The sequence below is a fragment of the Ptychodera flava genome, chromosome 13, assembly GCF_041260155.1.
Source record: "Ptychodera flava strain L36383 chromosome 13, AS_Pfla_20210202, whole genome shotgun sequence".
Classification (NCBI taxonomy): domain Eukaryota; kingdom Metazoa; phylum Hemichordata; class Enteropneusta; family Ptychoderidae; genus Ptychodera; species Ptychodera flava.
The window spans coordinates 24189020-24204422 of record NC_091940.1 but is presented as its reverse complement, the minus strand read 5'-3'; the positions used below and the strand labels follow the sequence as shown (position 1 = coordinate 24204422).

Here is a 15403-nt window from a genome sequence, read left to right as displayed (position 1 = left end):
GTTGTTCTTGCACAATGCACATTGTTCACGAGTACTCTTGATTACTAGACGAACAATGCAAAGATTTTTTTTGTCACTCCGACATGTCAACCCAACAGCCGATTTCAGCACTAAGCCTAATGACTTCAAAGATATATATATATTGGAAAACTTGGGAGATTTCCATGGGTCTGAATCTTGAGTGAAGTCGTCACTTCACCACGTTTTTTTTTTGTTACTGGAGCAACAATTGGTGTTATTGCAAATACGTGCTAGGTCACGAGGTCAAACATGTGGTCGTTAGATCGGTACCATCAACCTAAGGCTTTGTTCTGTACGTTTGGTCCTATTTCAGAGTCACTTGTTGTAGTGAAAAGATTGTAGGAATGCAAAACACACTTTTGCCAACCAACAACAATAATTACAATATGAGCATTGTAAAATGTTGTGAAACATAATTTCACGACGGATGTAAGATTACTGAAATCACAGTCAGATGAACTATGCTAAAAATAAACCGCCTTTGCAGGGCCTGAGAGATTTGGTAAGACTGGTGTCTTGCCACCTGTCTGATCTGTTCACATTCTTTGAACACGTCCTGTATCGGATTGTATTGCAAAGCTTCCTAGATTTGTTGGCCTGTGATCTTTATTGTTGTAATAAAGGCTACGCGAAAGAAGCTCGCATCGGAAGTACAAGTGGCAAATAGATCCAGAATAATCCATGTCGCGTGCTTTGAATAAGAGCATTTGTGTCTGATTGCGCGTCATAGTGAATCTCAGTCTCGCGAGAATTACAAAATACAACACATAGGTGTTCCTACATACAAATGTAGTTCACACAAGCAAGTCAGTGGACTGCGCACTGTCGATTGTTTCATTGCCCCGAAGGCCTAGGCTTTCCTTCGCAAAGTACCTGCTTATCGCGTCTTTCAAGTTTCTGAAGTAAGCTCGATACCACTTATCTTTTAAAGCAGGTTCAGTGCGTCTATTCTATATTTTCAAGTCGTCAACATAATCTTAGACAACGCACTTGTCCAACATTCAATTCTCGTACATATGACCGGAAAGACATACCTCTTCACATTCGCAAAGTGTCCGTTTCTCAGTATTTGCTAGTGTTATGCTCGTAAGCAAAACGTATGGCCAAAGGCTAGCTTCAAAAGAGACATTCCTCTGGTTGGAGTTTGTGGAAAATTATATAGTGAATCATTTGGACCACATCTTTTCATCTTGCTGTCTGTTCATGCATACATAAGTACGAAATTGAGTAATAAATAAATAAATAAACGAATAGATAAATAAATAAATAAATAAATAAATAAATAAATAAATAAATAAATAAATAAATAAATAAATAAATAACATTCTGGTTGCAGCGGGTAAATGCAGCTTACTCCGATTAAATATATCATTGATTTATTTTTTCTCTTTTTTGAACTGAACGACAATTTTCAAAATTTGAATTTCTGTGGCAGTCCAATTGCAGGAAAAGTAAAAGTATAATAGCCAAAACACGGAACTATGTACCTGAGGGCAGGTGACCATTTGCCCTCCTTACTTCGGGCAAATGGTCTCCTGCCTCGAGGGTAGATAGTCCAATGTTTGGGCTATAATGTTTTATTACATGCCTCTCTCGCATAGTTTTCAATCTGCATTTTTGGGTTTACACACAAATGACAATTATGCTTTATTTCCGTGTTAGACGAATATCTATTGAAAAAATAAAACGATTTAAATCACTGTTGTGCGGTTTATTGATTTTTTTCCGCATAATTTTGTAAACATTGTATTTCCTATGTACAACATTTAATTTTATAATTTTGAAATCCCGATGTTGTCAAGTTGAAAATAGTTCCGGTTCACTTTCAGTCAAATGATGACTATGCGCCCCGCGTTGTCATCAACGAGTTACCATTGAATCCTATGGAGTATGTGACGTTCGATACACAAGGCATGTGACAATGTTGGTTCTGGATGCACACAGTCTAGTGCAGATACTCACATTTCACTGCGAGGACGACAACCTCTGGATGGCAATACATTGAAAATAACGATTCAGTTTCACGCGAACTTTCAGTCATCACTGAAATTCCTAGTAAAAATGTGCAATAACTCAGCTCACTGGGGAGGCACCATGGGGGTTGTGGTAAGGGTACCGGTCGGACTATCAGAGGATGGTGAGTTCCAGACCCGGTAAGTCCTGAGTGGTGAGTTCGATACTCCAGCTGAGTGTTGTGCCCTCGAGCAAGGCACTTTACTCCTCATTGCTTCATCATCCTCATCCTGTAATTGGGTTCGCCTATTGGATGATGGATTGACATGTTTGAAAATATTTATTCCAAAACTCACAAAACTTTATCGTTCACACCTCGGACCATGCACTCTCCTTTGGGTCTATGTTTGGCCATATTACCAACATTCATCTACAGTGTTGGTTGCAGTTCCAAAGATCCGCTGTACTAGAGTTTATACAGTCATATTGCAACTTGAATGAGCCGAATGGGTTCAGCCACTGTAGACACGCTCTGAACTGACTAACACCATGAACAGTCGACGTCCAGAGTGACCAATCACGTAACTACTCAGTCAGCGACAGGCAAATCATTCAACAACGTTCTAAGTAAGTACTTAACTTGTGGATTGAAATTCACACAAAAAGAAATGTCAAACTACATAATTGAAACAAAAGGGACGGAGGACCACAATACTGCATAACAGTAATTTTAATACTCAATGTTGGCAAGAGTACCACGTCTTTTAACTTGGTAACATGAAATAAAGTATCAAATACAGACATATTATTTAAAATCGTTCGTTCAACCAGTCTTGTGGTTGAACTGGTTGATGTCGATGAAACTCATGGTCACGAATAAACAATAATATATTAAGGAGCAACCCACATGTTCAATATTATAATGACATAAATTATTGTCACAAGTAATGATATGTTGCTGACATATATGAATAGAATAACATCGATAAATTGTACAACAATGAGTAATGGGTTGGGGCCAAATTTTGGCTGTATGCTAGGATTTTGGTTTTAAGAACTTTGTCCACGATGGATATTTCAAGAAAGTATCAACAAGACGATGATGATGATGATGATGATGATGATGATGATGATGATGGTGATGATGATGACGACGACGACGACGACGACGATGATGATGATGATGATGATGATGATGATGATGATGGTGATGATGATTGTGATAACGTCGACGACGATGATGATGACTATGATGATGGTGGTGGTGGTAGTAGTTATATCTAAGGATAGGATATTTGGGTTATAGCAATCATAATGATACATTTATGTTTATGATTCTCCTGCGATATCATTACATCGGACCCATTACATCATCACGGGCTACGGAAAGAAGGCAACTTCTCCTAGTGTACTTTCGAAGATACTATTCAAGGGCATTGATGCCACCTGCCTCCGCAAAAACAAGCTATATCTGTACATTTATATATGTTTGATAATATATGTAAATGGACTTTGCTTTAAGCGGGAATTAAACGTGCATGTGTTTACAAGGAGTTGGACTTGGAATTTCACCGAAATGTTGATTCACTAGACATGGCAGTCTATGGGGAAACTATGAGTAATTTTTTTCAATACAAAACTAGATAAATCTATGTATTTATGTACTCTTGATAATTAATATTAATGTACTTGATTAGACAAGGGCGGTTACAAGTTGGGATGTGTACGTGTGCAAGAAACTGGATTTTGGAATTCCACCGAAATGTTTATTCACTATACATGGAAGTCTATGAGAGAACTATGAACATTTTTTACTAACGATATCTGTGCATTTATAGACGTTTGGTAATTGATATACACGTCGCCACCTGTCCCCTGTGTTTTTATACCTTGTCTGTCATCAGTTTTAATTGTTCAAGGTGTCTAATGTAAGAGATCACTGCATCTTATTTGCTTGTGAAGCTTGTTGATAATGTGTATGTATTCAAAAGAATCAATGTATTTCGTCGGTGATTTCCTATAGAGGAAATATCACATGGACAATCGAAGGTTTGGGCATAAAATCAGCTTCTGTTACAAGTGACCTTCACACAAGATAGGTTAATAAAAACGTCCCCGGACATTTTCTAAAGGTGATCCTTCCCCCCCCCCATATTCCCCGGCGCACCCCACCTGTAATTACTGAAGGCTCCCTAAGGGGTAGATGGCCCGGACTAGCTGGATAGCCTTCGCCGTAATGGTTTCTTCCGATAGTGCCAAATTCACTTCATGCTTTGCAAGCCGAATCATGAATGTCAGGTCCGCTTATGGGAAAGATTGTCAAAATCTATTGCATGTAAGAAAATATTCATCACAGAAAACATCTCCTGTCATGTATTAGTTATGATATTGCGTCGAAAGTGGTTCGAGTAAAGACATTGTTGAATATTGAAACAGGATACCCAGAATGCATTTCATTCTGACCTCCAACGTCAGGTAAATCGTGATCGATGCGTCAGCCATTTTGGAATTGGCAGTTCAGTTGTCAGTGTTTGCTGTTGAGCCGCGCAAGGTTCATTACCATTTGGTGATGGGTGCTACTTTCAATTTTGATCAATTGTCATAATTATCACTTTTTTAGGCATATTGTATAAACGGCAACAATTCTGGAGATTCTCACACAACCGTACTTATACTGAACCACTGACTGTCATCGACTGGGCGCTGGGAGCGCTGGAAGTTTCTTCTTAACGCAGCAATAGACGATGATTGCCATGACAACAATCAACACTGCTGATGCTGCTCCGATCGCTCCGGCCACTATTATCACAGTGTTGGATTCGTTTTCTAGGAAACAAAACAAATTTGAAATAGTAATTCAGAATTACAAAGTTGAACAAGACACATAATTTGGATAAACTTGTGTGAAAAATTCAACGTATGATCTCTCATGAGGCATAATTTCATTGCTTTCAGTGAATTGTGGGTTACCAATGTAGAACGTCAGCTTGGCTTCACCGAGAATTTTAATAACTATCCATACCATGGTATATCTTACATAAACCGTGAAATATTGAATCAATCGGCAAACCAGAAGTAAATGCTATAGTAAGAGCCCCAGGTGACATCGATAAGAAACAGAATATAGTGTTTTTTATGGTTGGCGGGCGAAATATGTAAATACTTTGTGCAGAATTTTACATCTATCTTGGGTGACGTTCATATGAATACTTTCCTTCTGCAAATAACAGTGTGCCTTCAAATTATTTTTCATAATTTTTTGCTTAGCAGATTTTCCTTAACATGGTAACCACATCTCCCAAGTTCTTATGGTTCATCGCTAATATATGCCAAAAATGAATTAGTGAAGCTAAAAATGTTTTAAGTTCAGGTTGTGTATCAAGACGCTCTTGAGAAATTTGCTCAATTGACCGACACACAGAGTCACCCACCTTCCAACTGAAGTCCATAGGTGGCGTAGAATCCTCTGTGGTTCTTGGAGTGATCGGAGTGGAAATGGACGAACAGACTCCGTCCCGTCGACTTGATCTCGGCTTCCACGTTGGAGCCGAAATACTTGCCCATCGACGTCGTGGCGGACTTCGAGTCACCGTCGAAGACTTCGACGAAATCGCAGCATACTTCAGTGTCAAATTCTTCAATGTCAAGCTGGAGATAAAAAGACAAGTATGCAAAATAATCCGTGGCACAATTCGGCCAACCAATAAACCAATTTGCATTTTCAAAAAAGAAAATCGAAATGGAGCTAATTTCCAATTTTCAAATGGTTTTATCATCTTGATTATTAACCTTTAGGCCTATTTCTAAATTTAAACTCTTTGGGCTGAGATTGAAATATAGAAAACAGGTGTATACTGCTGTGAGGATGGCACTTTACGGCCATTCAAATTTCCCTCTGACAAACTCTATTTCCCACAATTCTTATTTCCGTTTTTTCAATTTCCAATATACCAAATGTCCGATTTTCCCATTTCAATGGGACCAGATATAGAGCTTGTCCGCCTAAATTTAATAGGTATGCCGTGACAGCGAAAGTTAAATTCACTCAACCATAAATAGTTGAAAACATTGAATATCATGATCTCTTTATTTCTTACTAATGGGTCGCCATCGTACGAAATAAGATACACCAACATAATTATCTTCAAATCACGGGTTTTATGTGTAAGACTTCTTTAGAAGAACAAACTATCTGAAAATGTTCTGCAACCCGAACTTTTTGCGTCAGATGCACACACACAAATTACGTTTCCCGTAGAGTTTGCAGTAGCGCAATAGAATTTTACCATCAATCGAAGAGAGTTTTCAGAATGTAAGTCAGGTAAATTTTTATTTATCAGAACAAATAAGCCTTAAGGGGCCTTGAAAGTATATATAAACCAAATATCAAACATTATTATTTAAAATTCCAGTATCTGAACCACCACGTCCAAATCTAAATCAGGGAAGCGTGTTCCCGCGTACGAGTAGGTGGTGGGCTATCCAAAATACCATACACAATAGCAGTGAATATATTTAACTATCTTACCACAATCTGATTGCCAGCAGATACAGTAATGCAGTAATAGCAATCCTGCTGGCCTGGGTAGTACCCAGGATAGGAAGGTGAAGCAAAAGAACCTTCGTCGTTGGTGTAGTTTCCTCCACAGCTGCCTAATTCGTTTTGTACCGTGGTGTAGTTCCATGGATTGACTGTTGCATCCCATGCCCACTGCCACTGCGTGGTGCCTTCGTTTGATCCTGCAGGCAAATTGCATCATGACACTTTCTTCAGAAGTCACTTATGTCGGTCAAATATAGCGGTGTGACGGACCATTAACTGCTGCCGATAGGCAAGACGTTGAATGTGTGTAAAAACAGATATTTCAACGATGTATGTGCTCTGGATGTGTTGCTCTACGCAGGTGCAGCCAACGAACAATGCACTTTTAAAAAGGTCCATTATATACTATGATAAGATATATTGTGTATGACAAGTAATGTTAACTGACTAATTTTAAGTCAAGAGGGTAATTAATTAGCTGTTCATAATTTGCCCTCCCACAGAAAATTTTTCGACTTACCCTCCCGCACTCAAGCTTTATTTTTACCCACTCCCCCCCCCATTTATTTTTGCCTATTTCCCTTCCCCACTGTGAATGTTTGAAGCTCCCCTGCCCTGTGGCGAAAACAATTGCCAATTTCCCCTGCCCTGGAAACAATCCCCTCAAAAAGTTTTTCACCAAGCCCTGTCCCCAGGACAATCAACAGATATCCACCCTGCCCTACAAAAAAATTTGCTCCCTGCCACCTAAAAATATATCCCCTGCCCGAGCAAACTTAAAATTTCCCCTGCCCTCAAAAATTGCTCCTGGAATAGCTTTTTCGATGAATAGCTCTGTTGGCTGCACCTTTCTACGTGTGTGTAAATTACGACAAGGCGTATACACTCTGATTCGTTTGCTCTTCAGCATGGAGGTTATGTACATGTAGTATATGAGAATTATTTTGAGTTACTTTAAATCGCGTCCTATTTTCAAACAAAGCACCGGAGTTACTAAATTTTCACAACTCCAAATGGTCTGCATAGTGACTTCCTGCCCTAACGGACAGAGTGCTTTTGCCATTTACAAATAAAACCAGAACTTATCATTTTGTCCAACTTCTACGATGTTCAGTGGTCAGCCGTACATTAGTTAGGTATACCTTCTTGTACAAATAAAGAGGCAACATCATGAGTATGGCGTAGTATTACTCTTGCCTTCACACTGCACGATAAGGAAACACGTTCCCAATTGTAATCTGTACTTCACATTCATTTTGCTTGTCCATATTCAGGGTAAACCTGTCCGTTGCATGAAATTTCAGAAAAGCGGTTTCCTTTGGTTTGATGGTTCTGTTATAGGAATAAAGGTCTTGGAACTGACCATTAATGTGCTCGGCCCCGCCTCACCAGTCAAATTTAGCTTTCCTCTTGCCCCTGTCCATATCAAGACGGTATTTATGTCGGAGACAAATAACAATTTGAACTTTATGTAGTCATAATGACCATGCGGATCCTAGATTCATTCAGCCAATCAGACACTTAAGTAACTTTCAACCAATCACTATGCTAGAATTTCCCGCCCAAAATGTTTATCCTTTGACTGTCTATTGCGTTTGTTGCAAGCCGTTTAAAGGCGTAAAGTTTGCTACAGTTGTTGTTCAGTTTCTACTTTCTCGCTGTCAGTGCTGCAGTCAACTTTGTGAGTTCATTGTAAATACATCATTGCTCTTGCTTCTGTGTAAAGTCAAACTTAGCAAACTTGATCATATAAAACCCCATATAAGTACAATTTATTCCAGTATTCTCATGTTCACCTCTATAATATAAGTCTTACCAAACTCAACGGCGTGGTAGTCCACATATATTTCGAACATCAAACCAACGTCCAGGTAAATTTGGACGTACAAACTCTGCCCAGTGGATGTGACGCTCACAGTTTCCCAGTGTACGCAGTGGTAATGGAAAGTAGCTAGTAGTGCATCTGTTTGAGACACTCCGTCATACGCCATGATGTCAAGTAATTGGCAATGATGATCAACAATTTGCATGTCCGCCTATAGAAGGAAAATGCGCACGCATGGAAACGAATGAAATGAAAATCATTTTACTCAATGTATATGGGAAAAATTGGACGAGCCTTGTCACCACCAAGAGTAAGCATCCATGCATAGCTATAAGAATTTAACGCCATATTTTTTAAACGTTGTATTTTAACATTCTCTTGTATGCTTCCTGTTAGAAAATTATTAGTTTCCCGAAGTCATTATCTACCATGTGGCTTTATCGGCAGAGGGTCTCAAAATAGATAGGGGATCCTCATATTTGTAGAACCACGCACGATCGTACAGTCTGCTGATCAGGGGCTACTTACCAGTCCGGAGCTCGATATTGGTACAGGAGTAAAGAGTGTTTTACAAATCAACTATTGTAAGATATTTTGGACAAATTAACATTTTTGTGGTAAAATTAGCACCCGTTGGTAACTGCCTAATTTCCCACGACAATAACCCTTCCGTCTATCTTTCGAAGACTTCCGTACTCCGTATTTGACGAAATTAATTTATATCATCCTGTAATTCACATGCATTTATTGACCTCGGTGCAATACTATGCAAATCCATATGCAAAATGTATCCTTGAGAATTGAATGCTTCTGAGGTGGCATAAAATCACCTCTCAATATACAGCTACTTATATTAATCTTTTGAAATACAAATGAGTTCATAACCAGTATGACGCAGTTAGCAGTCTGTCATCACACTTTAACCTCACTGTGGTCAATGTCCTTCTGACTTTCCAAAAACTTCTGTTGTCAGGTCATTTCTGTCAAATTGTCTTAAGACAATAAATTATCCCATATGCACATGAACACGTTTCTTAAACTTTCAGTTCAACTTCACGAATAATAAACAATGCAAGTCATTAGGTTTAGCCCAAGAAATTGGAAAAGACAGATGAAGACTATGTACATCAAACGGTTTTAGAAAGGCATGGCATTCATATCTGTTCAATGTCTTTCCTTTACTTTGTACCCCTGGGATACAATCATTAGAAAGTAAGTTTCCAGATTTATATTATATTGTGAACCAGTAACGAATGAAAAAGCTAGCCTGAATAAGAAGCGCAAAATGCCTTAGTGCCTTACCTTTACTTTGTACCCCTGGGATACAATTATGACAAAATATGTGTCGAGATTCCCATCTATGAACCAGTCATGAACGGAAAAGCTGCCATAATCAGATATAAAAACTCTGTCCCTCGCATTTGTAAATGCAGTGTAGTTTGCAAGAAATCCAGGACGTGTTGCCGAGAAGTCCGATGTGAAGGTGACCGTCAGAACGTTACCCGTCGATAGTACCGCCGGTGGAATTGATGTGCCGGAGTACTCTCCGATCAGGGTGCCAGTCAGCGACAGTCCGTCGTATATCCTGACTACATCGTGTTTTGGTTCCGTGTTAAAGGTGTCAAATTCCAACTGCAAAGCGATCATTTAAGTTTTGATATTTGGTATGCACACAACAAAATTCGATTATGACTTTTCCTAAGGTTTTTTTTTGGACTGGGACAAAATCTCGTTTCTAGGATATACGATCAAAGCCAGACAGATGCTTATCTAGTCTCATGAAATGGCGACTGACAAGCATTCACCAGAATTATGACTTTCAAAACAGAATAGCCTGTGAAGACCTCGCCTTTTGTAACGTTTTCGTGCTTGATTGTCTTTATTAGACATCTATAAGTATATTAAGCGAAAGAGATACTTTTTAGGTTTCGTTTCTCAGCGCATCGATTTAGACCAGACAAGTTGGTCTTGTTCAACTTTTACTTAGAAAAAAATCATAAGTTAAAATATGAAAGTGACAGTGAACGTCAGTCGCTCATGTTCACATCATATAGTTCTGAACAGTGAACTCATCGTTGTCATCTTGTTGCAAACCAGAATTACCGCTCCAAGTAAACATTCTAATTTCATTTTTATTTTTATGTCCGTAGTTTGACCTTATAAACTCAACAAACAAACAAACAAACAAACAAAAAACAAACAAACAAACAAAACAAAACAAAACAAACGAAAATAAAACAACACTACACGACATGATAATTTCGAAGACAGAGATCTGGGATAAAAACCAAACATAGCATATTTATACATTACTAGTTCCGCAGTGAATGATAATTTACATAATCAGGAGAAGGAAAATACATTGTATAACCCACAATGCAACTCAATCGGTAAAACATTCAGACATTATAGAAGAGCTGCATGCTGGCCTGATATCGCTGTTGCTTATGAACATAATTCTAAATGGGCATTAGCCAATAGACATCGACTCGACGACATCTGCTTCATAAAGGTTATAATTGGAGATACCTGGAATTTAGAAAATGATTAACGTCAGTAACCATTCCATGTGCTTTAAGCAATATCTCATCTCTATTTTTGGCGTCGTGGCAGGGAACTCAGATTGTTAACGCTGAACTATAATTTTGTCACGACTTGTTACCGCTGTTTGCGCACGACATGAGAAAACAAATGACTGTAAAATCGCTCAAGGGTGGTTAATAGTTACAGCAATACAATAAAAGTAACTCTATTGAATCGTGTTGCATGAAAAGTGCGTTTCGTAGTCAGTGACGCATAGACACGACCTCTGCTGACTTTCAGATTCTTTTAAAACGCACGAAAACAATGGGAATGGCTGAAATAATGTGTTTAATGGTCTACGTTTGTTATTTGAATTAGCGAGTACAGAATTTTGGCTGCTCTAGGTAGCTACCACTTCTCCTTGGTACCTCAACTTCTAAAAAATTAAAAAGAAATTCTTTAAATCTACCTTTGAATGAATGTCAACAGTGGTAACTTACACGTTTAGGAGAGTGACAGCCACAATCACTTGTAGACTTGGGAAACTGAATACGTGATATGAGAAACTGTATACCTGAAAAAAATTAAAATTATCAAAAAATCGTCTCACCAGAATCAGGGCATCATTTCTTGGTATGAAGATGACATAAATACATTCTTGCTTGTTGTTATAGTAACCAGGGTATCCAGGAGACGAGAATTGGCCGGAGTCTGAGTAGAATGTACCACCACAGTCTCCAACCGCTCTTCTTTCTGATAAAGAGTGAAAAAAAGCTTGGCTGTAAAACTATGAATCCAGCGTACATTTTTATATTTAGTTCAGATTATCTGAAAATTTAGTTTATTGTATGTGTTACATTGGTTGAATCGGGAACGTTTCTGTTTTTGTCATTATATACAATGACAATTTCATCAAAAAGGTAGCACACGCGTCAGGGAGAGATAGTCGGGCCCTAAAATTTCTACAGTTATTTTCTGATCTATCAATTGTGGGGCTCATTTTAAGCTTTCAAATATCGCAAAATGTGGGGCGATTTGTTTCGCTAGTTCCAAACTTTGCACGGTGAACTCCCCACCCCCGATTTTTATTGTTGATTTGGTAAGAGAATGGTTGAAAGTTTCATTCAGGAAAGTTTTCGGAAAAGTTTAAGTGTTTGAATTTCGAGGCGCATACTACTTTAAGCATATAGAGGGGTAGAAGGGTACATATAGCGTAAAGCTTGGCCAGATGGCAATGTCATATCACCACCGTCTACTATTTTGTTTCCGATATGTGAAATATCAACACCAAGTCAGTTGTTCAAATCCTTGTTTCATTTTTACAAGCTTAGAATTGTAGACCACACGTGTAGATAAGATTATTTCTGCTTTCATTACAAAAAAAAATCATTTACCCATATTGTCGACTGGTATTAACAGTGTCATTGTTGTGAATTGCATAAGAGCACCTGAGATTCACGATTTAAACCTCATACAACACCTGAAACAACACTGTGAATTTACCGTTCCAATACAACTTAACTTTAACCGATAGAAGTTCACCATGGATGGTCTTTTTTTTCTTGCAGAAATCCATCTCACAAGTTGCTTTGATTATGCACTGCCAGAAGATGACATCTATTTTGCCTAATACGTGTCAGAAACAACGTTTTGACTTTGGTTTAACCCTTCATTATGGAAACGTTTAAACCATTCTGTTCCATGATCACGAATGAACACGTCAGGGGTCACTATTCAAATAATGGTATTAGAAGACAAATTGCGAATTAATTTGTATCAACAAATGGCCGCAATATGCTGTAACTGTGTTAACTCAGAGTGAGAACATTAATATTCAATTTTCATAAAAACAGGGAGGTAAGAACTTCATTTATTATAAAGGCTGCAAAATTAGTCCCAAGGAGCACAAGACCAGAAAGGGTATTGTAAAAACTGAGAGTCCGAAAATTATCTCCAAATCGCTTTCTAACATGAGCCTGACAAGCACTCATACAATACAAAATGTAGAAAAATACCGACCGATATCGTGGTTCACAGCTTGATGGGTGCCTAGGAGACTTCCATCCGATAGTTCGGTTTGGATCGACTTAAACACGATGGTGACGATAGCTGACGCTAAGACTAGTCGCAAAGACATGCTGAAAGTTGCGTCGCTTCAGTCGCTTTTGTAACACTGAAGTTCTGGGAAGTCCGACTGGTATTGATACTCACCTGTAAATAAAAACATGATTCGCACTGATTTACGTCATTCAGATTCTTCATTGTGACCAAGCTAATGTAACTATAACAAATAGAGGTATTAAGATGTTGCCAGTGGTTTTTGTTTATTGACACTAACCAAAGAGATCAACAAATTATTATACGAGGGAAAAATACATATAAACCTTTGCCTGTTTAATTTTCTTCCCTGCTAAGCTAGAAATAAGGAACAGGAGAATCTATCGTGGACACGACTGAAAGGGGGCATAGGTATTACACTTGCATTATGCAGCCGTAGATGGTTACGGCAGTCTATCAAAACAGATAAAAGCGAAACGCTGAGATATAAGTTTAACAACCCACATATGCTTATTGCCACAACAAGGCAGACTCCCAGTCTCTCTTCCCGGTAAATTTGACACAAACTTTGTTGGCAGAAACTCCAAGTATTAGAAACTTAAAAATGTCTGTATTTCAATAACGGAAACTCCCAATCCCCATACATAGGCCAGCAGCATAACTGCAGTACCAAATTACATGAGAGAATTCTTATAACATAATCATTAACTCTGTGAAAAAATATTTGATGCCTTGTAAAACTTGGACCCACGTTGAAAGTATCAACGCACTCACCTTCAACGGAGGTAAAGAATCGATGAACTTCCGTCTGGAAGTCTGTCGCTGTTTCTATCCCACTAATTGCACGATTGTACGGAAAGCAACTGGTGGAAAATGACGACAAAACGTTAGCTATGATCGTCAACCGTCGAGAGTTTTATGATTATACCAGCATGGTATTTGCGACGACGACAAAGAAGGAAGCCAGCATCCGAGCCAACATGGCAGCTGAATTCCCATTAAAATTGGCCACTTGCCGTCCGAAACAATAGGTTACCAGAGTAACAAATGACGCCACAGAAATTTGTCCTAAAGACAGGTCATACTGTATAAGTGATTTTGTCAAATGTCGCAAAGCAAGAAACAACAACTCTGTTTATTTGTTAAAAGTATCGTGTCGAGTCATGTATTATGATCAACGTTGCATAAAGAATTTAAAATAACATTAGAAATAGACTCATCGACTTGGGACGAAGCAAAAATCCAACGTTACTGAGTAAACATATTCGAGTGGTTTTGGCGATAAGAAGTATGTAAGATTACTGAGATTGGATACTCTATTTCAAAGAAGTCAATTCAATTCAATTACTTTATTATCCACAATAAATGTAGAATTTTGCCTTCAGGCTCATCATATACAAATTAAAATAGTACAACTAGCAAAAACATTCTATAAAAAGGGACGCTATTACACATTGAAATGCTTAAAAACACACACAAAGTAAGAAACAATCTAATCACTATTTGATTGCCCAAGGCCTCGGCCTCACCCCATGAAACAGATTTTCTCCTTGTAGTGCTGACAATTGTAGCCGAAAAATTACTAGAGTGCACATTCATATTTCCTTCGACTTTTGAAATCCGAAGATGAAATTTCAGATGTGAAGAGAAGGCTAAATGCAGGATCTAATTTTAGGTTTTGTGTCGGCAATTCATGGAAGTATGAAGCGTTGATTACAAAGCGCCTATAGGTTATTCTTTGCTATCTTTGGTTTCTGTCTTTTCAAAACCTGGATGGTAGAGGACTGACTATTCTTTTAGCTTTACTCCAAAACATCATAGGTCAGAACAGGTCAGTGGCGTTGAGACAGGTGTTCAGTGACAATGCATCGTTGTTCTTGCACAATGTACATTGTTCACGAGTACTCTTGAGTACTGGACGAACAATGCAAAGTTTCTTCGTCACTGCTACATGTCACCCCAACAGCCGATTTCAGCGCAAAGCCTCATGAATGTAAAGATATATGTTTGAAAATGTACAAGATTTCCGCCGGTCTGAAATTGAACAGCTGAAACTTGCATAAAACTAACTAAAACGACGACTCCACAGCCTTCGCTTTGACAAAAAACTTTCTCGATATTAACCAAAACACCGAAACGGAGATCATTGTCGTTTTCTTGAGTAAAGTCGTCACTTCATCACGTTTGTTGTTACTCGAGCAACAATGGTCTCATTGCTAATACGGGCCCAGTCAAGAGGTCAGAGAAGGTGGTCTTAAGATCGGTACGATCAACCTTAGTCTTTTTTCCGGACGTTTGGTCGTGTTCAAGGGTCACTCGTTATTGCCCAGGTGAAAAGACTGCAAGAATACAAAGCTACATTTGCCAACCAACAAACATAGCTGCAATTGGTACTTTGCAACGTGTCGTGAAACATGATATTAAGGCGGAAGCAAAAATTGCTGAAATTCCGTAGTAGATGAACTATGCTGAAAATGAGC

General features: G+C 38.5%; 1 protein-coding gene across 2 annotated transcripts in view; it reads right to left on the bottom strand.

Annotated features, from left to right (window-relative positions):
• The window catches only part of LOC139147889 (bone morphogenetic protein 1-like), a 32096-nt gene extending 18188 nt beyond the window's left edge, over nucleotides 1-13908 (bottom strand). The window contains exons 1-8 of one of the 2 annotated variants that reach the window (XM_070719103.1): nucleotides 13698-13908; nucleotides 12885-13076; nucleotides 11476-11618; nucleotides 9645-9974; nucleotides 8334-8553; nucleotides 6503-6714; nucleotides 5406-5622; nucleotides 3759-4800 (exon numbers count right to left, since the gene is read on the bottom strand). In XM_070719103.1, the coding sequence (XP_070575204.1) occupies nucleotides 4664-4800; nucleotides 5406-5622; nucleotides 6503-6714; nucleotides 8334-8553; nucleotides 9645-9974; nucleotides 11476-11618; nucleotides 12885-13002 (1377 nt within the window). In that variant the 5' untranslated portion in view covers nucleotides 13003-13076; nucleotides 13698-13908 and the 3' untranslated portion in view covers nucleotides 3759-4663. Of the gene's footprint in view, nucleotides 1-3758; nucleotides 4801-5405; nucleotides 5623-6502; nucleotides 6715-8333; nucleotides 8554-9644; nucleotides 9975-11475; nucleotides 11619-12884; nucleotides 13077-13697 lie in introns of those variants that run through there. The other variant, XM_070719102.1, reaches the window with a different exon arrangement.
• Nucleotides 13909-15403: the final 1495 nt, after the last annotated feature.